The sequence below is a fragment of the Lepidochelys kempii genome, chromosome 21, assembly GCF_965140265.1.
Source record: "Lepidochelys kempii isolate rLepKem1 chromosome 21, rLepKem1.hap2, whole genome shotgun sequence".
In the NCBI taxonomy this organism is placed as follows: Eukaryota; Metazoa; Chordata; order Testudines; family Cheloniidae; genus Lepidochelys; species Lepidochelys kempii.
In genome coordinates this window covers 16,204,216-16,228,080 of record NC_133276.1, presented here as the reverse complement: position 1 = coordinate 16,228,080, position 23,865 = coordinate 16,204,216, and the positions used below count along the sequence as shown (strand labels likewise).

Genomic DNA, 23,865 nt, shown 5'->3' with positions numbered 1-23,865 from the left:
GAGGTGAAGGAACTTGCTTACAAACAAGCTTTAAACTGATGGCTCCATTGAGCACTTGCTTTGCAGAGACCCCTCCAGATCCCTGGCCATGACTCTGGAACGACTGTAGAAGAGGGCCCCAGAGAACCCTTCCCAGGGTGGACATTGGTCTAATGCATGTTGTGATGGGATGTTTGAGCCAAAACTTCAAGAGCAGCACATTCATTTTGTAATGAAGCAAGTTCATGGAGGTTAAGTCATTAATGGCTATTAGCCAGGATGGGTCAGGAATGCTGTCCCTAGCCTCTGTATGTCAGAGGTGGAGATGGATGGCAGGAGAGAGATCACTTGATCGTTACCTGTTAGGCTCACTCCCTCTGGGGCACCTGGCATTGGCCACTGTCGGTAGGCAGGATACTGGGCTGGATGGACCTTTGGTCTGACCCAGTCTGGCCATTCTTATGTTCTTACCCAGCTTGAGACACCAGGGTCTGATTTTTCAGAGGTGCTGAGCACCCCCAGTTCTGTCAGGAAGTCAGTGGGGTGTGAGATTTGGCTTTCAAAAGGTGTCACCACTCTCTTGAAATCGTTGGCTGCCAGAGTTAGTGTGTGCTCAGTGGATCCCCATGCTGTGCAGACAGGATTAATAAAGCTCCCAGAAGTGGCCCTTACTGCATCTTGGTGCTTTGATGTCTAGACATACATACGCTTCCATATCCTCATTGCAAGCAATATAAAATTTTTAAGGAGCTCCCAGTAACCAGGGACATGCCCATTGCAGTTGAGATGGGCAGCCAAAGTTGCTCTTGAAATTTCTGGTTCTCAGTGAAGCTTGCCCTGCTGGTTTTGCCAGTGGTTCAGGCACTAGCCTGGGACTTGGATGACCTGGTTCAATTCTCTGCTTTGCCACCATCTTCTTGTTTGATCTTGGACACGTCCCAGGGCCTGCTCGGCAAAGGTACGTAGATGCCTATAGGGGCAGATAGGCCCCTCGTGGGATTCACAAAAGCTCCTGAAGCCGGCGAGGTACCTGGCTGGAGTTTGTAAACCCCACAAGGGGTGTCTCTACACCTTTAGGTACTAATACCGGTGCAGATCTGCTCTTAGTCTCTGTATCTCAGCTCCCCGCTGTGCCACACCTGGCCCCACCCCAGGCGTGTGAGACAGCAAATCCACTCCAGATTGTGAGGTGCTCAGATACTGTGCTGTTGGAAGACCCACACAAGTGCTGCGATTAACCCGTACTACCCTTGTAGTTAGGACCAGGCTAGTCCTGGGCCAAATGCTTCACGTTCTGGTTGACCTCTCTTGGCCTAGGTCTTAGAGAGGCTGTTTGTGAGCAGCTGCTGTGACTGGAGGAGGGCAGTGGCAGCAGACTCGTGGTGCCTGCTATTACTCCTCCTCTTCCTCTCAGGACTTGGCTACTGTTGGGGGGTGGGGGTCTCCTCTCCTCCTGGCCCTGCTCTCGCCTTCAACTCATGCTTCCCACTGAGGAGGATGTGGCAGGCTTTACCCCATGCTTTCCCTATTGGTGGCCATTTCCAGGTGTCCCAGGCATGGCCTCGTCTCTCTGGCTGTCCCCAGGTCCCAGAACACCCTCCTCACACTGTGTTTCTTTCCTTCCAAGCTGTCTAACACGGCGGAGCTGGAGCGGCGACTCTCTGACCTGGAGCTGGCCCAGATGCTGTCTAGGCAGAAACTGGAGCGAGCCTCTGCCGCTGCTGAGCGCATCGGGGCCTCTGACCCCATCGGCAAGCTTGCCGCCTTCCAGGTGGAAGTGAAGCAGGCCATCAGTGAGCTGAGAGGAGAGCTCCCCTCCGGGACCGAGCTGGCTGCACTGCAGAGCCAGCTGGAGCAGCTGAGAACCACCGAGCTGGAGATGCTGAGGCAAGAGGTGGCCGGGCTCTTGGCGTCGGGTTCCAGGCTGGAGCAGAGCGTGGCCTCGTTGACCAGCTCCTTCAGGAGCCTGGAAGAGAACGCTCAGAGCCTGCAAGCCATGCAGCAGGAAGTGGAGTACGCTAAGGTGGCCGGCGAGAGATTGGAGAACAGCATGGGCTCCCTGTCAGCCCAGACCTTCATCCTGGAGGGAAGCCTCAACCGCACCACACTGCTGGCACACGGCCTGCAGCTGCAGCTGGAGCAGAACAGCAAGGCTCTGGCTGGGCTACAGGAAGGGGTAGCAAATCAGAGAGGGAGCGACGGCTCTGAGCCTCGGCAGCTGGAGAAGCTCCGGTATGATGGCCCCTCGAGGCTGATGTTTGTTACGTGTATTGCGGTAGCGCTGAGAGGCCAGGGCCCCATTGTGCTAAGTGCAGTACAAATGGTTCCTGCCGCAGAGCGTGGGATTTGACCACGTCTAGCCAAGCGGAGCCCTCGTTACAGAGAGCAGAGCAGCGTGCCATGTCTGGAGGGTTTAACACCAAAGCGGGGTATAGTTATTGTGGGGATGTGGCTAAAATCGAGGGGATGCAGTTCAGAGCAGGAGCGTTTGCCCTGAATACAAGGGAGGCCTTCCCTATAGTGAGACCTGCCTGGAGAAGCATTTGCTCCATCGCTTGGGACACATGCAAATAAACTGGGCAAAGCCTGTGTGGATACAGGGCAGCGGGCAGCTGTGGTAGGAAGCTCTGGTAGCCCATTGCCCGTCTCCAGTGTCTGTGGCCTAGAGTCCTGGTGGCGAGGGGTGTTGCTTTGGGCTGGGCTGCATAGCAGTGTTTCCCTACAGGACTCCTCTCTCTCCTCCCGTAGTAGTGGCTCCCTGCTCCCCGCCAGCTAGTGGCGAGGGGAAGTCCATGCTGCGAGTGAAGGTCTGATGGCTGCATGGGTAGGCATACCCACCCAAGCTTTAATCTAGCTGGCCTGGGTAACAGTAGTGTAGATGGGGTGGTGCAGGCTAGCAGCCGTGGGTGAGCATGGGTAACGGTAGTGAAGATCCAGTGACACAGGCTTCGGCACAGCCTAGCAACCAGACTACAAGCTACAGGGGCTCTGGGTACGTCCTCTGTCTGCTAGCCCACTCCGAAGCCTGTGCAGCTGAATGAAGAGCTGGAGTGAAATGTAGCCTTCTTCAGAGGTCATTAGGAAGCAGTCTGCCCTCTCCTCTGGCTTTGTGGCATCCCCTCTCTGCATTCGCTGCAGGCTTGTATCTCAGACTGCCGCTCAGCATGCAAGTGCCCAGTGGCACGTGAGAGCCAGTGTTTGCAGCTCCATGGGGACCCGCAGGTCTTGACTCTGCTCTCTGGGCCTTCCAGGGTGCAGATCCAGCAGCTGCAGATGGAGAGATCAGCCATGCAGGAGCGGGTGAACGAGGCGCTGCACAGCATTGCTGACCAGAGGAGAGAGCTGCAGGGCAGGATCTCAGAGCTGGAAACTGCTATTCATGCTCTTCAGGGCCATGTGACTCAGGTGAGGACTCAGGGCCAGCATGCTGTGGTTACTCCCGTGTGGCCTAGGGAGAGGAAGTAAGCAATATAGTAGCACCTCAGAGGTACGAGCACCACGGGAAGGGAGGTTGTTCTTTCAAAGGTTTACAACTGAACACTGACTTCATACAGCTTTGAAACTTTACTGTGCAGCAGAAAAACGCTGCTTTTAACCATCAATGAAACAAGCACAGAAAGTTTCCTTACTTTGTCACATCTTTTTTTTAACTTTCCCTTTAGTAGTTTACGTTTAATACAGTACTGTGCTGTACAGCATTTGCTTCTTTTGGTCTCTGCTGTCTGACTGTGCACTTGTGGTTCCAAATGAGGGGTGTGGCTGACCGGGCGGTTCGTAACTCAGATGCTCTACTGGCCTGTTAGAGCCCGGGGGAGATGCTGGCCGGGCGTCGGAGGAGTTCAGAAATGAGATACAAAGCGGGCTAAGGGGGTGGAGGAATGAGAGTGATTCGCTTTACATGACGAAGGGTGAGGGGAAACAGAGCTACCCATGAGAACAGGCCAGGCCTGGCTATTGATCTCAGAAGGGCTGGAGGATGTGGGGGGACACGCACACAGGTGCTGGCTCTCTCCAGGCCTGGGGGGTGCTCAATCCCCCACTCTGCCCCCTGCTCCCAAGTCCCCATCCCTGCCCCATCTCTTCTTTGCCTCTTCCCTCCCAGTTCCATCCCCTCCACTGAGCATGCCTCATCCCTGCCCCTGCCCCTCCCCCTTTCTCCCAGAGCCTCCTGCACACTGCGAAACAGCTGAATGTGGCGGGCAGTCGGCACTGGGCAGGAGGGGGAGGAGTTGATTGGCAGGGCTGGCAGGAGGCGCTGGGGAGGAGGAAGGGGGAGCTGCCTGCTGGCGGGTGCAGAGCACCCGCTAATTCTTTTCCGTGGGTGCTCCAGGGCTGGAGCACCCACGGAGTCCGCACGTATGTGGGGGACAGACATGGAATTGCAGATTTTAAAAACAAATGCAACTGGCATGCTGGGATCACTCTGAAATGCTGTCACGTCAAGCAGCGTAGGGCAGTCTGCATCCACAGAGGTGGGTCTTGAAGGTACGTGTCCTGCAAAACGCACAAGTGAGAGCTTCTGCATCACAGCTCCGCATTGGGCTCTGGGCCCTGGAGGGTTATCAGCTTGTAGCGAGCTGGCTGGGCTCATGGAATGTGACGTTATTTTGGTAGCAGAATCCCTCGGATTTACTTCCCAGCAGAATTTCTCAGCTGTTGGGTCGGGGGGAGCGTTACAGCTCAGTACCTGGATGTCCTTTGGGAAGAGGGTTTTGCAGTACGGTTGGTCACGTGAGGTTCTGGGTTGGGCCTAAACCCACCAAAGCAAATTCCTGCAGGAAGGAGGAATGCTGGAACTGGGCTTTAGGAGCCCTAAGAGTGCAGATGTGGGCAGTGCTGCTCCCTGCGGTGCAGGAGGATGTGCAGGTCTCCGAACCAAAAGCAGAGGATTTCAGTCTCCAGTGCCTCTTGCCTCCATTGATCAATCTCTCCCCACGTGCTTGCACGCAGACCTTTGCTACAGAGCCCTTCACCTGGCAGTAGCTGGCACCTTCCTGGAACCTGTGGAGAGTGGAACTCTCTGCAAGCGGGGAATCTCTGTGTGTGTGGTTGCCTATGTGTGTGACAGCCTCTTGCAGGGTGGGGTAGCTCCCAGCCCCACAGGGAGGCCACGGCATGTGGCCATGACTCTCACCACGCGCTGCTTTCTGAGGAAGCCTGTGCCTGGAGCAAAGAGTCTGTCCCATGCCCTGGATTTCCTCTCTTTCTTCAGGTGGAGCTGGGCATGGTCAGTCTGAACACACAGCTCTCCACTGCCGTGGAGCAGCAGCTGCAGGGTCTAAAGCTTGGGATGGCCAATCTGGAGAGCAGCCTGGGCACCAGCTTGCAGCAATGTAAGAGCAAAATCCCTTCCTGGACCATGGGGGTGGGGTGGGGGAGACCCACAGACTGAACAACTGGTTGTGGTGTTAGGAGCCACCCCTGCCGTGTGTTCTGCTTGCTCATCAGATGGGCACATGCATGCACCCCCCTGCATGCTTCTTGGGAGCCAGAGATAGAAGCCAATTGGGTCTCTTCTCTTCCAGTGCTTGGTGGCTCAACCTTGTGCAGACTTCAGTGGCTCAAGTGATTGGCGTAGTTTTGCCCTGGGGGGAGGGGAAGCGAGTCCACAGACTATTGAGCGCACTGTTATTGCGGCAGTCGTGTTGTCCGTGAGCTTTGATGCCAGCCCAGCGGGCCCCTCTGGCTGTCCCTGCACAGGCTCCCTTTAACCGCAAGCTCTTCTCCCCACCCCCTGCCCTCAAAACACCCATTTGGAGTGATTTCTGACTAGCGGAGGAGACGCTGAGAGCTGTCGAAGCTCACGCTGGGGTCCCGGTTCCTGCTCCCACCATTGTCTGTCTAACAGGGCGTTTGTGGAGCAGGTCCCCATTTCACGTGTCCATTGTTACCAGATTTGATCATTACTCTGCGGTACGCTCATTTATGAGGGTTACTCTTCGCGGGGGGGTGTTAGGGTCTGTACTTCTATCCACGTACTGCTTGTGTCACTTGTGTTCTCCTACGGAGCTCTGCTTCTCCCTGCTGCCAGTTGTTCCCCACCCCCCACCCCGCACCCCCCAGTGGAGCTGTCCTGCAGGACCTCGGTTCCCCTGGGCTGGGTTCTTTCCAGCCCCAGAATCAGACGAACATACACACATTAACCGAGCGCGTCTGAGAGGGCCGGGTTAATCAGCACTCCCAAGCTGACCCCTTCTATGTCCCTGGACTCAGCAGGCCGGGTCAAGCAGCACTTCCAAGCTGCCACCTTCATATACCCCAGGTTCAGCACGTCCCTATCCCTATTTCCACGTTACAATTGCTCTGGTCGTAACCCGCTGGATGAGCAAACCCCACAGGGTTTTTGGGCACTGCAGGGAGCGTTGCTGCAGAGCGAATGGGGAAGCCAAAAAATACCCACGTTGGGGAGAGAGAGAAGCAAGCAGCTTAATCATGAAAGTTATTTATTGCCAGGTAATAACCATACAAGGGGAGCCAAACAAACCACTTATAATCAAATTTAAGTTCAATTTAATATTATAAAAGTCAGGTTTAGAAAACTATAACTGATCCCACAAATCGGGCTTAGAAGGCTACACCTAGAGAGAGAGAGAGAGCTGGGTTCTCACTACTCCGTGAAGCTTGAATCGATTGGGGGTCCAGGTGGTGGTGGCAGCTGAGGGTCTGGAGTGCTGGAGAATTCCATTCTGTATGCGAAAGGAGATGCCTCCCTGTCCCATCTTTGATGCAAATGAGGCTAGGGGAGTTTCCTTAATCCTGTCACCCGTGTCCCAGAGGTTTAGGTATGCCTCCCACCGCCATTTAATTGCTTTTTGTAAGTCTGTCTGTCTTCTGAATGGCTTCAGTTCAAGCAGACGCGGCGGGGGGGGGGGGGAGGGGGGAGAGGTCTTTAGTGAATCAGACAGGTACTGCATCCTGATCCCCCAGGAACACAGAGCTGATCGGTAACACCATCAGTGTCTTTGAGTGTGAGGAAGGACTGTGGGCTGGCTGCTGCTGTTGCTTCAGCCCTCGGCAGGGTGCCAGGCACAACTCAACGTGGTGGCTGCGAGTGACAGTAGGAAGCATAGTAGACCTCTCACCCAACGTGGGGTGAAAGGCCTCTGTATGGGACTGGCATGAAGGGTAACAAAGTAACTGGAAACCTAGTGTGTCTCTGCGCAGAGGCTTTGGAGACCAGAGAGCAGCCTGGCCTGGTGTAAGTCCATGGTCGGTGGAGTCACACCTGGGATGCATCCATCCCTAGGACTGTTTCCTTTGGGAAGGAGAATTGATGACAGAGGTACATAAATAATAATTGAGCTAGAAGGTCCATCGGCCTCCTGGTTACCCAGTAGCATAATAAAAGAACAAGGGGACTCCCCAGTGAATTACAGAAGCAGCGCACATTAAAATAGCTAACAGGAAATTTTCATGGAGTGTGTAACTGGCCCTTGGAACCCACTGCTGCAGGACAGCAGGGGCTGAATCCACTTCCCCCAAAGGATTAGACGCTGGCACTGATAGAGCTGCAGTTAGACAACTGGGATAAACATGTTTCAGGCTATGAGCCAATGAGCAGCTGTGGTGAGCAACACATGGCCAAGCCTGCAGGGACAGTGTGCTTGGGTGTGGCAGGATGGGCAAGAGTCTCTGAACCATCTGAGACAGGTGACATTCCATATTCTTAATCCAAATTTGCAGCTAAATTTTTGTATCCAGTGATATCCACAGGGGGGCGCTGTGGGACTGCAAGTGCCTGAAGCTCTGTGCATGGGAAGGCAGCAAGGAGGGGGGGGGGGTTTCTTTACAAAATCAAATCTGATCTCAGTCCCTGGAAATCCCGATGAGGGGAGGAAGAGTGAGTCCTTAGGGGGCTTCTCCAGATCCCTGGTGGGGGTAAGGGGTTTTCAGTGGAGGGGAAGTGCCCCACTCTACCACAGAGCCTCTGGAAACTGCCATGCAGGTGTTTTTTCCTCTTCGCTCCCAAAGGGAGGCATGTCAGGGTGAGCAGAACGAGGTCTCTGCCCTCCTGAGGCAGGCTCTCCCCCGAGCCCAGGGCTTCCTCGCCCTACAGGGTCCTTTCACCTGAGGAGAGCTGGACATGGCTCCCTGCAGAGCTGCCATCTGCCTGCCTTCCTGCCCCCCTCAGGGCTGAATGTTCCTCTCCCAGGCACCCAGCCAGGGACTGAGATGAGACCCTGACCGCAGGCTCACTGGGACTCCCCGTCACACTAGAGCAGTGGGGAGTGGCTGTGATGCCTATGGCTAGGGCTCTGGGTTTGGCTCCATCCAGAGCTTGCGACTCCAGACCCCCCAGTTAGAGCTGATTTGAATTGCTTTGGGTTCCTTACACCTCTCCCTGGTTTGGTTCTTTGGGATTCCATCCCCTGTCCTATCCCCTCTCCCCTCCGGGTGTAGTTCCCTGGTGCTGTGGTTCCCATTCCCCGTGGAACACTAGTCGGTGAGAACGTGTCATGTGTCACTGTGTGTTAATTAGGAGCCCCTCTACTTGTCACAGCACTGATGGTTTTCCTGGAGGAGTGGGTGTTCATCTCTAGTGATGGCATGTTCCTTTCCCTGTGGTGTGCCAAGCATTCCCTTGATCTTGTGTTGTGATACCAGATCTCTGCTCAGGGCTGTCCCCTTCCAGCCCCTTGGGGTGCTTCTCCAGGCTAAATGACTCCTGTCTCTGCAGTCTCATGGTAGATCTCTGCCAGCTGGCTCTTCACCCTCCAGGCTCGCTGAGACTCTCTGGAGGGCACCAAAATTGAGTATGATCTGTGCAGTGACCATTTCCTGTCCCTGTAAATACGGGGCATCCCCCCGAGGGTGGAGCGCACTGTGCTTTGCAATGCTTATGCCCCGTACCAGAGAGCATGATACAGTCCTGCTGCCCTAAAGTTTCTCTCCCCGCTGCAGGGGAATGCCATTGACTAATGTGGATTCCTTTCATGGAGGCCTGGTGGGAATTTAAAGCTACGGGACTGTGTATCTCCGATACACCTTCCTCCAGGACATCGTTCAGCTGTGATGGTGTAAATAGCTTGGTCCCTGAGCTTCCTAACTCTGGCTCTGCAGTTATGGGTTGCCTCTCATGGTGATGGAGGATATACAGAAATGGAGCCTGCAATGGGACAGTGGGAAGACTGGCTTGATGCCCTCAACAGAAGGGGAAGGAAACTAATCTCTTGCTTCCCTTCTCTCCCCCGCCCTCACCAGGTCTCTCAGGAGAAGTACAGACCCGCTGTGAGACTGAGAGCAGCTGTGTGTGGCCGCGTGTCCGCGAGGTCAGCTTCCCGCACCGTGTCCCGACCCAGCCCGTGATTATGCTGGGGCTGGTGGGGCTGAGCGCTCATGGCTCCGTGGGCATCTCGGTGAGAGCTGTGGACGTCACAGACTCTGGCTTCAAAATACACATTGCCAACATGGGCAACCAGAGCCTGTCCAGCGCGAGGGTGTCTTGGATGCTGTGTGCCTAGACGGAAACTGTTATGCAGCCCTTGGAGCAAGCAGCTGGGGCTTTGGGAGCAGGGGTTACTGAGCTGGTGGCATCTGCTTTACTTGGACACAACCGTGGTTTGCTTTGGTTTTCTTTACAGTAATTACACCTTACAGGGATGATAGGTGTAGATGGGATTCCAATTAATAGCCCCTCTCTTGGGAGCTGTGTACCCCCATGGGATGGCAGGCTGAACAGCCCCAGGCCTTGCTGAAGGCTCCTGGAAAGTGCAACTGACAAGATCCGTCTTAAACTTTCAGACGTAAGCACCTAAACTGAGCCACCAGCCGTGTGCACATGGGCAACTCTGTGTGTGTGTGTGCGTATATAGCCACTCTGCAGCCACAGATGTGCGGCTTGCTCTCACAAAACGCTGCACCACAAGGCTGATTGTGGGGGACGTTTAGCGCCGGAGTCTGTAAAGTTGGCCTGTAAACATCTTTATTTAGGGATTTTTTTGGTTTTATTATTTTCAGTAGCAACTGTTGGAATGTTCTCCTGCTGCCCACGTAGGATTCTACCCAGTGCTTTGCATGCCAGAAGTGTTAAAACTTATGCAGGGATGATGCTAATGGCTGGATGCAGCCAAACCACTGAAGATGTGGGACTACCTCTTTGTGTGCGTGTTTCCAGTTGAAATTTCCTGGCTGAGCCAGTTGCTTCTGGCACGGTGTGAGCTTGCCTGTATGGCAGAGGATATTGCAAGTCAGGGCTGCTCGTTCCTCACAGGGCTATGGCTTCTTCTACTCTGAGCCTTACCCTGGAACAGATGGACAGTCATGCTAAGCTTTCTTGTAGCATTGCAAGGTGGACTAAGCCTTCTCTGGACCTCTGATCTCCCCCAAGTGAAACACCAGTGCATTCAGACTGCTTCAGGTGTGCTTGCTTTTCTGTCTAATTCTGCGGAAGGGAAGCAGCTTTATTTTAATGTATACAACTCTCTCGGGCGGCTTTGCAGGCTACTAATGGCTTGTCCAGCCTGCTGACCTATGCACAATACACCTGCTTCTCTCTTCTCCTTCCTTCCCCTGCCCATCCCTGGAAGACGCACTGGAGCTCTCAACACAGCAGGCTCCAGGGTGGGAGAGGGGTCTACAAAGCAGGTTATGGGTCCACCATGAGACACCTTGCAAAGATGGGAGGTGTGTGCAATTCCACCCCCATAGTCCCAGTTTGGAGGTTTTGTGTCCTGTGGTGGTGGGTACAGAAGGACTCTTGGCTGGTGCTACATATGTACCCCATGGAGATTTGTGGGTCTCAAATTGGCAGGGTTGGGGTTGAGCATAATGCCTTCTGTGGCTGAAGGTCAGAACACAGAGGCTTCTTCTTGTCAGAAAGAAAATGGGGGAGTGTTTCCCCAGATTGCCAGCTGATGTGGGAGTGGGGGTTTGGAGTGACTTCGAGTGGGTGCTCGGATAGCTCCACTCTAGAGTCACAGAGGAGACAATCTGCCTAAATTGTCCTCTTCTCCTCCACACGTTCACTCTGCGCTGACTGAAAGGAGGAAGGACAGCCTTGTTAAAGCACAGAACTAGAATGTTGGAAATCCATGTTCAGTTCCTTGCTCTGCCACACGTTGGCAGGTGGCTTTCCCTCTGCGCCTGGACTGTGTAAAGTACCAAGCGATGCCCGCTGTCTGCAGAAAACCGTAGAGATTTTTTTTCTCCCCCTAAAAAAGCAAGTTCTACAAACTGAAACACTGTGATTTGGAAATGGTGCTGCCCTGCCTCATGGGAGCTGTGGTTCAGATGTCTGTTCCCATTCTCCTCTATAGACTGCGTGGACTGTGTTTCCCAGAATGCTCTCTGGTAAATTACAGTTTTGTATGGGGAGCGGAGCCTATAAAAGAGAGGGAATATGAAGCTGCATTTACCAGTCAAAATATTTTGGGGTTTGGGTCTATTTTTGGTGGGGAAAAATGAAAACTCTGTGTGTGTGTGTAAACACACCTATGTTTCCAACAACCATCTCTAGCGCCAGTTATTGTTTCTAAGCTCACTGGGTGCTATCCGCTCGGACACACGGCAGATGCCTTCCCAAAATGCCTGAGGGGGCCCTCGGGGATCCAGAACGTTCCAGCGTTTTCTCATCACCTGAACTGGGCTGACAAGACTGCTGCTGCCCCTGGCTCGCCAGGACGCTGGGTGCAGAAAATCAGGTGGTGCACTGCGAGCTCGAGATGGGAGTCGTATGATGTGTAGGGATGGCAAAATGGATCTTCAGCCTGTCGGAGGGCAGAGAAAGGTGCCAAAGCAGCCTGTTCCGCTCTGAGCGAGTGGGGGACATCCAGAACTGTGAGGACAGGCTACAGGACACAACTGAGACTCTGGGAGTCTGAGCCCCATGAAACTAAGTGTGTCTCTTGAGCGGTGCCTGCTGCTTCTTCACACCCCTGCTGATCATGCGTGTATTCAGCCCCCCTCAGCAGAAGGTGTGTTGACCGTGCCTGAGGACCCCAAGGGGAGAGGTGGGATTCTGTGCAAACTATCTAATGCCTCCAGAGTCAGACAGGAAACGATGGGTTTTTCCCCCAGTTGCTACCATGTACCTAAAGCAGCTCCAGCCTTTCCCCTGTCCAGGGGGAAGCTACCGCTCTCTGGCTGTCCACAGCCGAAGGAGGTGCTGTTATTCGTTCATGCCTGAGCGGTAGGAATTGTGTCTGTGACTCAGCCCCATGGAGGCCTCGAGGTTTCTGGGCCGTGTGCTTCAGCCTCTGGCAAGGAGCTGGCTGCCAGTTCAGGAGGCCGCAAGTGCTGAATTGCCAAAGCTGTTTTAGAAACCAAGCAAAGGGCACAAACCAAAACCTGCCCTGGGTGGATCTCCGTTGGCAGTGCAATATTTGGCCTCGTCCCTAGCGTGCCTTGCTCTAAACTGGTTTTCTGCTCAGGTGTGGGCTCGCATGGCTTCATGCGAAATGGAAGTGCTTTCCCTGAAATGGCAGAGTGCAAAGTAAGACATCTTCCAATTTCAAGGCCCCATTGGCTGCCCTGTGGGATGGAGGGGAAAAAACCATGGTGGGTCAGAACAGGGAGTGCTGTATGCAAACCATCGATCCTTCCCTGAGCCCCTCTCCTGCTCTTGGGAGCCTCTGGGACCACGGCCACCCTTCTTGGCATACTGCCCATCCTGCCATAGGGTTCCCCTGCCTGAGGGTGAAGTACTTGAGTCTGTAACAAAACAGCTCTCCCATTCAGCAGACATGGAGTTTCCTGTTTCTGGGGAACGTGGAATCTGGCCTAACGTTAATTCTGACTAGCTGGACATTGTCCACGTATGTAGCCAGGCTCTGATCAGACCCCTTGCTCCTCTCGTGCTGTCAAGGCCAGCAAAGCCCTTTGCTGAAGCTTTTCTGCAGGTACCGAATAAAAAGTAGGAAAGCCAAGAGTGGGGTAAGTCTGGGGTAGCTTTAAAACCCTGCTCTCCTAGGCCCCCAAGAAACTAAACGGTTGGTGGTTCTTGTGCCAGGCTGGGTGTGGAGACACTCTCTGGTGTTTGGATTGTGACCCATTTCCATGTAGCCTGGGTCAGTAAAAACTAGTATAGGGGTTCTGCTTGCACCCATACAAGCCAGCTTTAAACTGATGCCAGTGCCTACGCCCCCACAGTCTTCCACCAGTTTAACCCTAATTAATCAGTGTATTCAAGTCCTGTGCCATGGGAGCTGCTGCTGCTGCGTGTACATCAGATTCCTCTTTTTCTGAGCCAGTTTTTAGCTTGTGCTTGCCATTGGCTTTCTCTCCACTTACGTGGCTGCAAACGGGGCCTGAGACAGGTTTAGGGCTGGAGGCAGCCAGCCAAACATCTTACAGTTGCCCAGCCAAGTGAAGGGCTAGGCTGCTTAGTGTGGGCCTGATTCTGATCTCGTTCTGCTTGTATGCCAGGAACTCTGTTGTCCTTAGTGAGGGTGCTCCTGATTTAAAGGGGGGTGAGAGGAGAATTGACACATGCCTAGGTTCTCATCGTGGCAGGATTGCTGGAAGGGCCTAGTACCTATATGTTTCTGTATTGAGTCAGGCCTTATACAGAAGCAGGCTGTACATGGCTGTCTTACTGAGTGCGGAAATGGGTTGCTGTCCTACTGCTGTGTACCCATGGCGCAAAGCTGAGCTCAGCGTTGATAACCCCACCAATTGTTGGGCCAGCAAACTGCTTCTCTTCTCAAATAACTGCCTGCATGCTGCGTCGCCCTTCCAGCCCTGCACGGATTCAAAATTTGTATCCGCCTCCAACCTGCAAAAATGATCCGTGGATACCTGCATCTGCGGCTATAAAGCGGATATTTTCAGGGCTTTAGATACCACATTTGGATCCTCATCCATCCGCGATGGGCAAAAAGGGTCCTTGGATATCTGCGGATGTAAAGTGGATAGCCACCGATTTGCAGGGCTCTAGTCACTTTCAACTTACATTGCTCCATCTGCCCCAAAAGGCTGCCAGTCCCGATCCCTGCCGGGTAACAGTGCTAACCTGCTTCTTCACTCCCACTGCAAACTCGATCCCTTCCCACCATGTGTAATTCAGGTAGCAGGTGAACTTTTAGCTTTTCAGAATAAGCCCTGCTGGATTCAGAAATGCAAGAACACCACCACTTCTTCCAAGGAGGAGACACCTCCACAAATCAACCTTCCAGCTGTTCCTCTCATCTGGAAAGGATTTGCACATGGTCCTTGGCTGGCTCAGTGATGTTTGCTAGGTGGATAGAGCTGTGCAAGCAATTCCCGTGCCACAAATGTTAAGTACTGTAGCATTTCTGTAATCTGTGCCCACATGTGAACAGGCCGTGTGCCTGCTTTTCAGTGGATCTGGGGGTGAGATCTGTTGTCAGGCCATCATCCCCTTTAAAATAAGGGGTGACTAGGCACTGTGCTATAGAGAAGGGAAGCTAGATGACAGCTGTCAAGTGGAACTAACAAAGGGCATCTCGTGCTGGGTTTTTATTGATTTGCAGCCATGCGACATTGAAGCACACCCTAATCTGCGATGGCTCACCTAGCTCTTGGGCCAAGTGACTGATGATTTGTTTGTGCAATGGTGGTGGACTCTAGGGACTAGTTTTCTTCTCACTGCGAGGAATGAGGGAAGGGACTGTAGATCATGCGGGGGAGCCTCAGCTGGGGTTACGACCCCTCCTTCAGCTGGGCATAGCTGGCGAAGCTGGTGTTGCTCACAGTCTCCTGAGCCCTCTTCTAGACAACAGGGTGATGGGTGCATTATCAACATCTGAAAACAGGAGCAAAAGCCCTTGTTACTTATCCCAGGGTTGCCTGTATGAGGAATTCACAGTCAGGTAGCCGCTTCCTGGACATGAGCTATGCCAGTTCTGGCAGCCCCAGACTCTGGTCACTTCCAGGGAGAAGAGCGGATGGTGCTGAGCTGATAAACAAGCAGCCAGCTAAAGCCTGACCTGCCGCTCAAGCAGGAAAGTGGGAGAAGTAGCAATACAGATTAGCGTCCCTGTGTCCCTCCACCCCCATAGCTGGTTAGAGTGCTGACAGGCCCTAGCTTTCTGCTGGTGGAAGCTGGAAGTGTGATGTGTCTCCCTGAGCCTGCTGGGTTGGGAGTTAGATGCTATTAGTTTTCAAAGCGGCAACCCAGCACCTGCTGTCCCCTGAGGAAACCCAAACTCACCCCACTCCAGTCCCTGCTAGCCGTATGCACGTCCCATACACCGAGGATTAGTGTTGCCTCTTGGTGGATCTGGGGTAATGTCTTTCTCTGCTGGACATGGCAGGGGAAGGTTGTGTTGTAAATGAATAAATCTCAACGAGCACCTTGCCCAGTGTACGGGCGGCTCCGAGCATGGGTCTCAATGTCTTGGAGAGAACAGCAGCTCTGCTGGAAGACCCCAGACATAGTCCCGTTCCAAGCAAAGCCTTGCCATGTCCCAGGAGTCCTTAATGGAAGGTGTGAATTCTAGGAACAGAGCCAAGTGCCTGGTTGGCTTATAGCGTGTAACTGCCTCTGCCTGTTTAATAAGGAATGTGAATTTCAAGAACATAGAGATGAGGGGCCTGGTGGCATCCAAAACCATGCGGCTGGAATTGCCAGGGACACCAGCAGTCCAGAGCTGGGGACTTAGAGTTCCCTTCTTTGCAGTGAAGGACCCCAATCCTGCCTATCCCTCGCCTCCCATACATTGTCGTCTTCAAAAATTTCCACTCCTTCCAACCTACTGCCCATGGAGATCAGCACCCCACGGTGCCAGGGGCTGTACATACAGCTGGGGAGAGCCTCTCCCTGCTCTGAAGATCTAACCCAAAGGGTGGGATGGGAGGCAGGCACAGAGAGGCAGTGATTTTCCCACAGGTCACCCAGGAGCAGAGCTGGAACTAAAAGCCACATCTTGTGAGGCCCAGTCCATTGCTGGGAGCCAATCTGGAGGGTGTTTCTGACTGGAGGGGGCTGTAGGCCTTCAGAGTGAGAGATGCTTGTATCTTTTCCCCTGGGCTCTGAGCATCTACAGCTTTCCAGCCTTCCTCTGCCAAGTCCTCTCTCTGCACCCACTGTGAGCTGCTCCTTAGAGATGAACTGGAGGAATAGCCAGGTCACCTCCCCCACTGGACTGCTGGGTTCTCTGGGGCATCATGGAGTCCTGGCTCACCCCTATTCCTAGGGTCTGTGCACCAGCCTAGGACACCCTCCATCCATCCTTTCAGTTAACAGAAGGAAGCGGTGAGACCACACTGGTGCCCCACATGGGAGCGCAGGCTGCTCTGTGGACAGATCCACGTATCTCCTCTTACCCTCTCCTCTGCCTCCCTGCTGAATCACAGCCTCTGTGGGAGATGGGCAGAGGGCCCAGAACCATGTCGCCAAAATGCCCTGAGTTCGAGAGTTCCGGGTAAGTGGGAGCGAGATGCAGACTAGGCCTGTGTTGAACCAAAGTCAAAGCCAAACCCACCAGTTTTGGCAAACATTGGTAGTTTGGTTTCAGAGTAACAGCCGTGTTAGTCTGTATTCGCAAAAAGAAAAGGAGTACTTGTGGCACCTTAGAGACTAACCAATTTATTAGAGCATAAGCTTTCGTGAGCTACAGCTCACTTCCTCAGATGCATATCGTGGAAACTGCAGCAGGCTTTATATATACACAGAGAATATGAAACAATACCTCCTCCCACCCCACTGTCCTGCTGGTAATAGCTTATCTAAAGTGATCATCAGGTGGTAGTTTGGGTTTTGCAGTCTCCCCTCCAACCCCTTATGCTCTTCCTGGCTCTGTCCCTCACTCCACAGAGATGCCTTCGTTCCATCCCTTGTGCTACAGATGCTCCCTCTGTTGCCCTCTCCAGGCATTTACCTGCCAAAATTCCTGCGCTCCCTGGCATGACTGATCCCTTCATCATCCTGCTCTGGGAGCTGGCAGGATTCGCCCTTCTAAGGGGCTCCCTAGGGGCACCTGGCTACTGGGCTCACTGCAAAACAGTGTGCCCCCTTGCTAGGCTGATCTGGCCACCCGTCCGAGAACCTGCTGCCACTTCATTCCAGCCTGCCTGGGCGTTGTGATCAGCGGCCTTTGTTCCTGCCGTCGGCATGGCCATGGGGCCAAAGGTAGCAGTGAAGCCTAATTTACAGGCAGCTCAGAACGCAGGTGGGGCAGAACAAAACGTGTTGGCACAGATGGGGCGATGTTCAGAGAGCTGCTTTCACACGGCTTATCTAGCGATGCCTGGAAGCTGCAGCAACTCACTAGCTTAATAACATCAGCACGGGACGAAGCTGCCTTTAATGTAGGGACACACGTTTGTGGGCAGGGAGCTTTTCTATTAATTCTGCAGCAAACCAAGCAAATCACAGAGCTGGGCCCCTGGGTTCAGAAATGGGGAGGGGCGTGGAAGAGGCAGTGCTTGGGTTCCTGTGCCAGGGCACCTGAGAGAGAAGGGTGGGGTGTTACCCCTCCAGGAATGCCGGCAGAGAATGCGACACACAAGGCAGACCCCAGGGAATCTCCACTGTGATGAAGGTACAGGACAGCCTGAGGTGGATTCCGCAGCACCTTCCAGGCACCACAAAAACCCCATTCTGACAAATGTCCAATGTATTCCTAGACCTATTGCGTGGCCATCTTCAGGCAAGATGGAAACAAGGCGGCGCTGATAGTACTGATTGCAAAACTCCATGCACAAGGCAAGCTCAGCATGCCAGCCTGAACTGATCAAACCACCACGTGCAGACACAACGCAGGCTCAGCTCTGCTGAACGTGGGGAGCAACTCAAAAAGCAATGGCACTCACTGACTCTAGCTACCAAGGGAGCTCAGCTCTGGCTAATGGGCCAGGTGCCCCTCTGCTGATTGCTCACACCCGAGAGGTTGTGCAAAGCAGGAACAGCGATGGCCTCTCTTGGAAAAGTCCTTCCCGTCCCCTGTACTCAGCCGGAAGAGATCAGGGAAGGGGTTGCCTCCTGCTGTCCTAGGGGGAGACTGAGTTGGCCAGGTCTGTGTTGAGACCCCCAAGAAGTTGCTTGCATTTCCTGTGCAATGGAGGCAGGATGGTGCCCCAGATGGCTGTTCCAGTAGAGTGGTTGCAGATGGTCAGACTCTTCTGAATGCAGGGGAGAGTTGGTAGGAGCCTGGGGCACTTTGGACCAGCAGGAGTGGCCCACCACCTGTCAAGCCATATCCCACCATGTGAGCTGCTCAGGGACCAGGGGGGGTTGGTTATCTTAGCTGCCATGCTGGTGGCTAGCCATGGGAGTCCTTCAGAAGGGTCAGACAGCGGGGTGCGTTCCCTTTAGCCAGAGCTTCTGTGGCCTTGAAATTTCACCTGTTACTTCCCAGTGTTCAGAAAATAGCCCAGTAACATGGCTTTGGCCACCTTGAAGTATACCCCCTGCCTCTCATGAAGTGCTGTGTAGGGTAAGCCAGTGCTCTATCCCACAGCAGAGCTGGGTTTAATTCCCACGGGTGGACTCCCACCACCCCTTCTCTCTGGCCTTACAACTCTGGCTAATGCACTGCAGGGAACTCTGGGAAAGGGAAGCTAATAGACCTTTTTCTTTGCTCATTTCTGTGATTCAGCTGCAAGTCCCAGGATATAAGGTAAGGAGTGTACATGGGACTAACCCTCCCATCCTACCCAGGCCTTCAGCAGTGAAGGGAACTGGTTGAAGAAAATTCAACAGTTTTGTGTTCCCTTAACTTGTTCCTAACGCTGAACCCCAGTTGAGTTCTTCCGTCATCAGCAGAACCAGTCATTCCCAACACTCACTAAACACTTAAGGTCAGGTTTAGATGAGTCTTTTCACATATCCAAGGCTACAATTCATCTCTCTTATTTTGGAGGATTTTGCTGTGTATGATGGGCTGACACTCTCGTAAAGGGTTCTGGGTAAGGAAGCCCTCTATAAAACTCCCTGGCTTTCAACTGGTTATCAGAGTTGCTGAAGAAAGGATCATTGAGGAAAGTTTTCAGAGTAGCAGCCGTGTTAGTCTGTATCTGCAAAAAGAAAAGGAGTACTTGTGGCACCTTAGAGACGAACAAATTTATTTGAGCATAAGCTTTCGTGAGCTACAACTCACTTGAAACACGAGCTCCACAATCTTGGTTTAGAGATGGGAACGATCACATGGGTTCTCTGGTGTGTTCTCTGGGTCAGGGATTCCCAGATGTGTCCATAGCCTAACCTACAACTTAGTGAATGGTTTGGACCCTTCCTCTCCCTTACCAATCAGTCTCCCTCCTGATCGCATGGACCCTCTCTCTTCCCACCTACAGTCCCATATGGTCCCTCGAGCCAGGGCAGCAGTTGCTGACCTGGATAAGTGAAGCTTGGAGAGGATTTAATGTATCTGAAGGGTCTTTGATGCAATGAAAGCAGCTGGAGGTGAGGCGGAGACAGCACTGGGGGACTAGCCAGCTCTCCGCAGATCACCAGCAAGGGTTCCATGGACCGGTTAGGGAACGACTGCCCTAGGGGCCAGTGCAAGAAGGTTTCCTACCACACGTTCTCCTACCAGCACATCGTGTGCGAGTCTGTTCCTTGCTCTGTAGATCTTGCTGCTCCAACAGGAAACGTTTCCTGTGCTCGGTGTCATTCCAGCTAGACAGACCTTGCTCCATCCACCTTCTCTGGACCATCTGAAACCATTCCTCTCCCTCGTTGGCAAGGGCTGGCCCTAAAAGTCTGGGTGCTCCAAGAGACACTGTTATCGTGCCATAGACTATCAGGGCTGGAAGGGACCTCAGGAGGTCATCTAGTCCAATCCCCTGCTCAAAGCAGGACCAGTCCCCAACTTTTGCCCCAGATCCCTAAATGGCCCCTTCAAGGATGGAACTCACAACCCTGGGTTTAGCAGGCCAAGGCTCAAACCACTGAGCTACCCCTCCCCCTGTTGGGTCAGGGGGAGAGGGGTTCTCACAGGAAGAGAAAACTAGGGTCTGATTGCACTTCATGGGAGAGCTGCCAATACAAGTCTCACCTGCGCTTGTGCATTGGAAAGCCAAGCCATTGCACTGACCTGTCAGTGTGGGGGAGCTGGGGCTCTGTCCCGGGGCCTTGTACACACCGTTATAGAAGCACGGCCAGTGTGTGACGTGAGTAGAGACTTTCTGCGGGTGGTCTGTGCCGGTATATGTACAGTGGGCTGTATTCAGTGTTGATTCATGTCCAGCTGACACCGGAGAGGAGCCAGGTACAGCTTTCTGATTCTGGGCCTGAGCGCTGCTCTGACTTGTGCCACTAACTCTGGTCCCTCGGGGTATGTCTACACTGCATGGCCGGTGAGGGAGGAGGGTCTCCAAGCCCAAATGCCTACACTGCAATTTTTTAGCTTCCCGACCACTGACCTGGACTCTGAGACTTGGTGCCGTGGGTTTTTTATTGCAGGGTAGGTTCACCTTAAGGGACTGTCCGCCAGCTGGTGGTAGCTGGAGCACATTCTACTTCGGCAGTTGCCCCTCTCTGTCCCTTCCTGCCCCCATCGTGTCTCAGTCACGAGGCGCTGGGGTGGGAGAGTGGCACAGGAACCAGAGCAGGATGAAGGGAGCGGAGCAGGGCCGAGAATCTGCCCCCGTGTGTTTTAAGAGCTCCGGGAACTTTGCTTGCAGGGAGATTTTATTTTTCTCTGTACTGCGTGTTTCACAGTCACTCTGCATGCGGGTGATCCGGCTCATGGAAAACCAAAGCCTCTTGAGGCTGAGACCTTCTATTTCTCCACCAAACGCTGTGGCATGAGCAGTGGCAGGGCGTGCTCCCCCACACTGCTCTAACTCCGAAGGCAGCTCTCAAGCTGGAAGAGAAGTGGAGCCCTTAAGTCCGTTTATATTTTGGCCTCTGCTGAGACTGTTCATGAGATGGCCGATTAGTGCCGACAGCAGTGGGATGTGGGTGCTTGTCCACAAGGAACTAGATTGAAACCCACCAAAATCACTTGCCATCAGAAAATGACTTCTGATTAGCAGTGAGCTGGGCTGATTCAGACCCAGTGACCTGGAGGGGAAAGGCTTTAGAGCACATCCTCAAGCTCTCAGCCTCACGCTGTCCTATAAATGGAGAAGGAGACAACTGAAGCAGGTCCATACAGGTTTCACAGGCTCATTTTGTAATAGATAATCCCCAAACCTAGTAATGAATGCATTGTCTAAAGCCTGCTAACAATACACTGTTTCTGCTGCAAAGATCCTGCCCTCTAGAAATCCAGACTGATGTTGGATACTGGCTAGCCCCTACTTACTTATGGTATGACTCTTAAAAGTATTTAGGTGCCTAACTCCTGTTAATTTCAATGGAGAGTGAGATGCCAAAATACCTTTTAACAATCTTGCACTAAGTGCCTACCGGCAAAGTCAGTGGGAATTTTGCCATTGATAGTGGAGTGAGGACTGGCCAGGTACTCCCAGGGCCAGGTACTCACCAAGGGCCTGATCGATGGGACTCTTTGCATTGACTTCAAGGGACTTTGGGTCCAGCCCATAATTAAGCTGGTGAATACGTCGTTAGTGGCGGCATTGTAAGATCCAGTCATGAACTTACCCAGCATCGTGAAGAGAACGTACGGTCTTCATAGAGGTCCAAAACCACCTGCTGCTTCTACTCAGGCTAGTGGAAAATTCCCATTGGCCGTCAGTAGGCGTAGTATGCATGGCTCTTATGGGACCTCCAGCTGCTAAGTGGTGACGTAAATACCCAGCCAGATCTGATTCCATCCAATAGAGGGCAGTGGGCCGCACAGTAGCCAGCATATTGCACTGCTCTGGGGTGTTTCTTCTGGGCGTGTAGGTGTGTCTGTGGTAGGTTCCGGGGTAATGCCGGGATAGAGCTCCAGTGGTGCAGGTTACAAGTAATGGATCTAAGTCCTGTTGTGATCACTGGGCCTAACAACTTACCCTCAATTGCGTTGTGCTTTTTTTTTTTTTCCATGGTTTTTCATTTAAGTTAATAAAATGTCACAAAACCTATACTGTTGCTCGGGAAAGGGTATAAAAAGGAGACACACAAAACCCTAACTTAGTCTAAACAAAAGGGGGGCTTGCTCGTATGGCTTAAGGACTGTGTTGAAATCATGCATGGTAAAACCAGAAAATGTGCAACTGAAAATTCATGAACCAAAATTCCTGTCTCGGATATTAGGCCTAATTAGTGGATAAAATAATGAGGGGATGGACTATTCCACCCAGTGCTCCCTTTAAGGACCCCAAAAGGAAGAGGCTTGAGGAGGAGAATATGGAAGAACAGAAGGAGGCTTTTGGAGCAAGCTTCACCTTCATGGCTGCCACCCCCCACTGTCTCCTGAGACTCCAGACCTCCTTTGTCCTAATCCTGACCAGACCGGGCCAGAGAGACGGACCTAGGTGGCATCGCCACTCCTTCCAGCTCCAGCTGAATTCCAGCCACCACCTAAGATGAAACGGGATCTGACTCTAGCAGCAGCAGCTCCATCCCATCCCATCTCAACCAACCTCTTTCTTTCTCCAAAATGGACAGTTATTGCCGTCTAAGAGACTGTCACCCCAGGGATTTTCCCTCTTAAAAACTCTCAAGCTGTTCAGATGAGAGCCTTACTTAATACTTTACATTTCAAATGCTCTAACTGTTTCTTTTCTGTATCTTTAATAAAAGGTAAGAGGATTTTTGATGGTCTGTTTGCCATGGTACTAAGCAGCGTGTGGTCTCTGTATACAAAACCCTGCACTTTGTTTAACACTGTTTAATGTTAACACCTTTGGTCCATCTAAATACAACAGTCCCCAGGCACCAAGTGAAAATTGCCACAGGGAGAGTTCTAAGAGGAGTGACTCCCCTTTGTGGAAGAGGTGAGTCGTTGTGAGGCCCTTTCCACTCCCGAGACTACATGGTTCCAGGTTGCACCCAGGTGTGGGGTGACTAGGCGTGTACCTGTACGAGCTGTCCCCAGTATCCAACTGACCCACATGATCTGGAGCCCTGGCATGCATCAGGTGTCATCACGTAAGCACCTACACTCTTGTGAGTCAAGCTGTGCACCACCCCTTATTAGGTTAGTGCTCCATAACTCACACCCTCGTTGCATCACTTTGCCAAGTTGTGTCATATGGGGGTGTCAAGGTTCCTTCCCCACTCTGAACTCTAGGGTACAGATGTGGGGACCTGCATGAAAATCTCCTAAGCTTACTTTTACCAGCTTAGGTTAAAACTTCCCCAAGGTACAAACTATTTTACCCTTTGCCCTTGGACTTTCACTGCCACCACCAAACGTTTAATCGGTTATTGGGAAAGAGTTGTTTGGAAACGTCTTTCCCCCCAAAATCCTCACCAAAACCTTGCACCCCCCTTCCTGGGGAAGGTTTGATAAAAATCCTCACCAATTTGCATAGGTGACCATAGTCCCAAACCCTTGGATCTTAAGAACAATGAAAAAGCATTCCGTTTCTTAAAAGAAGAATTTTAATTAAAGAAAAAGTAAAAAGAATCACCTCTGTAAAATCAGGATGGTGAATACCTTACAGGGTAATCAGATTCAAAACATAGAGAATCCCTCTAGGCAAAACCTTAAGTTACAAAAAGACACAAAAACAGGAATATCCATTCCATTCAGCACAGCTTATTTTATCAGCCATTTAAAGAAAACATAATCTAACACCTCTCTAGCTAGATTACTTACTAAGTTCTAAGACTCCATTCCTGTTCTGTCCCTGGCAAAAGCATCACACAGACAGAGAGAGAGGCTTTGTTTCTCCCCCCTCCAGCTTTGCAAGTATCTTGTCTCTTCATTGCTCATTTTGGTCAGATGCCAGCGAGGTTATCCTAGCTTCTTAACCCTTTACAGGTGAAAGGGCTTTTCCTCTGGCCAGGAGGGATTTAAAGGTGTTTACCCTTCGCTTTATATTTATGACTGGGGGTATACGTTGCTAAACCATTATGTAACATCTCCCCCGAGATTCCCCCTCCCTCTCTGCATGGCTGAAAGTAGGCCGGGATTTCCTAAAGCC

General features: G+C 52.5%; 1 protein-coding gene across 1 annotated transcript in view; it reads left to right on the top strand.

Annotated features, from left to right (window-relative positions):
• LOC140901495 (uncharacterized) overlaps nucleotides 1-23,865 on the top strand; it is a 36,087-nt gene that overhangs the window by 8,907 nt on the left and 3,315 nt on the right. The window contains exons 2-5 of the mRNA XM_073320421.1: nucleotides 1,607-2,211; nucleotides 3,231-3,384; nucleotides 5,192-5,312; nucleotides 9,181-9,335. Of these exons, the coding sequence (XP_073176522.1) occupies nucleotides 1,607-2,211; nucleotides 3,231-3,384; nucleotides 5,192-5,312; nucleotides 9,181-9,335 (1,035 nt within the window). The remainder of the gene's footprint in view (nucleotides 1-1,606; nucleotides 2,212-3,230; nucleotides 3,385-5,191; nucleotides 5,313-9,180; nucleotides 9,336-23,865) is intronic.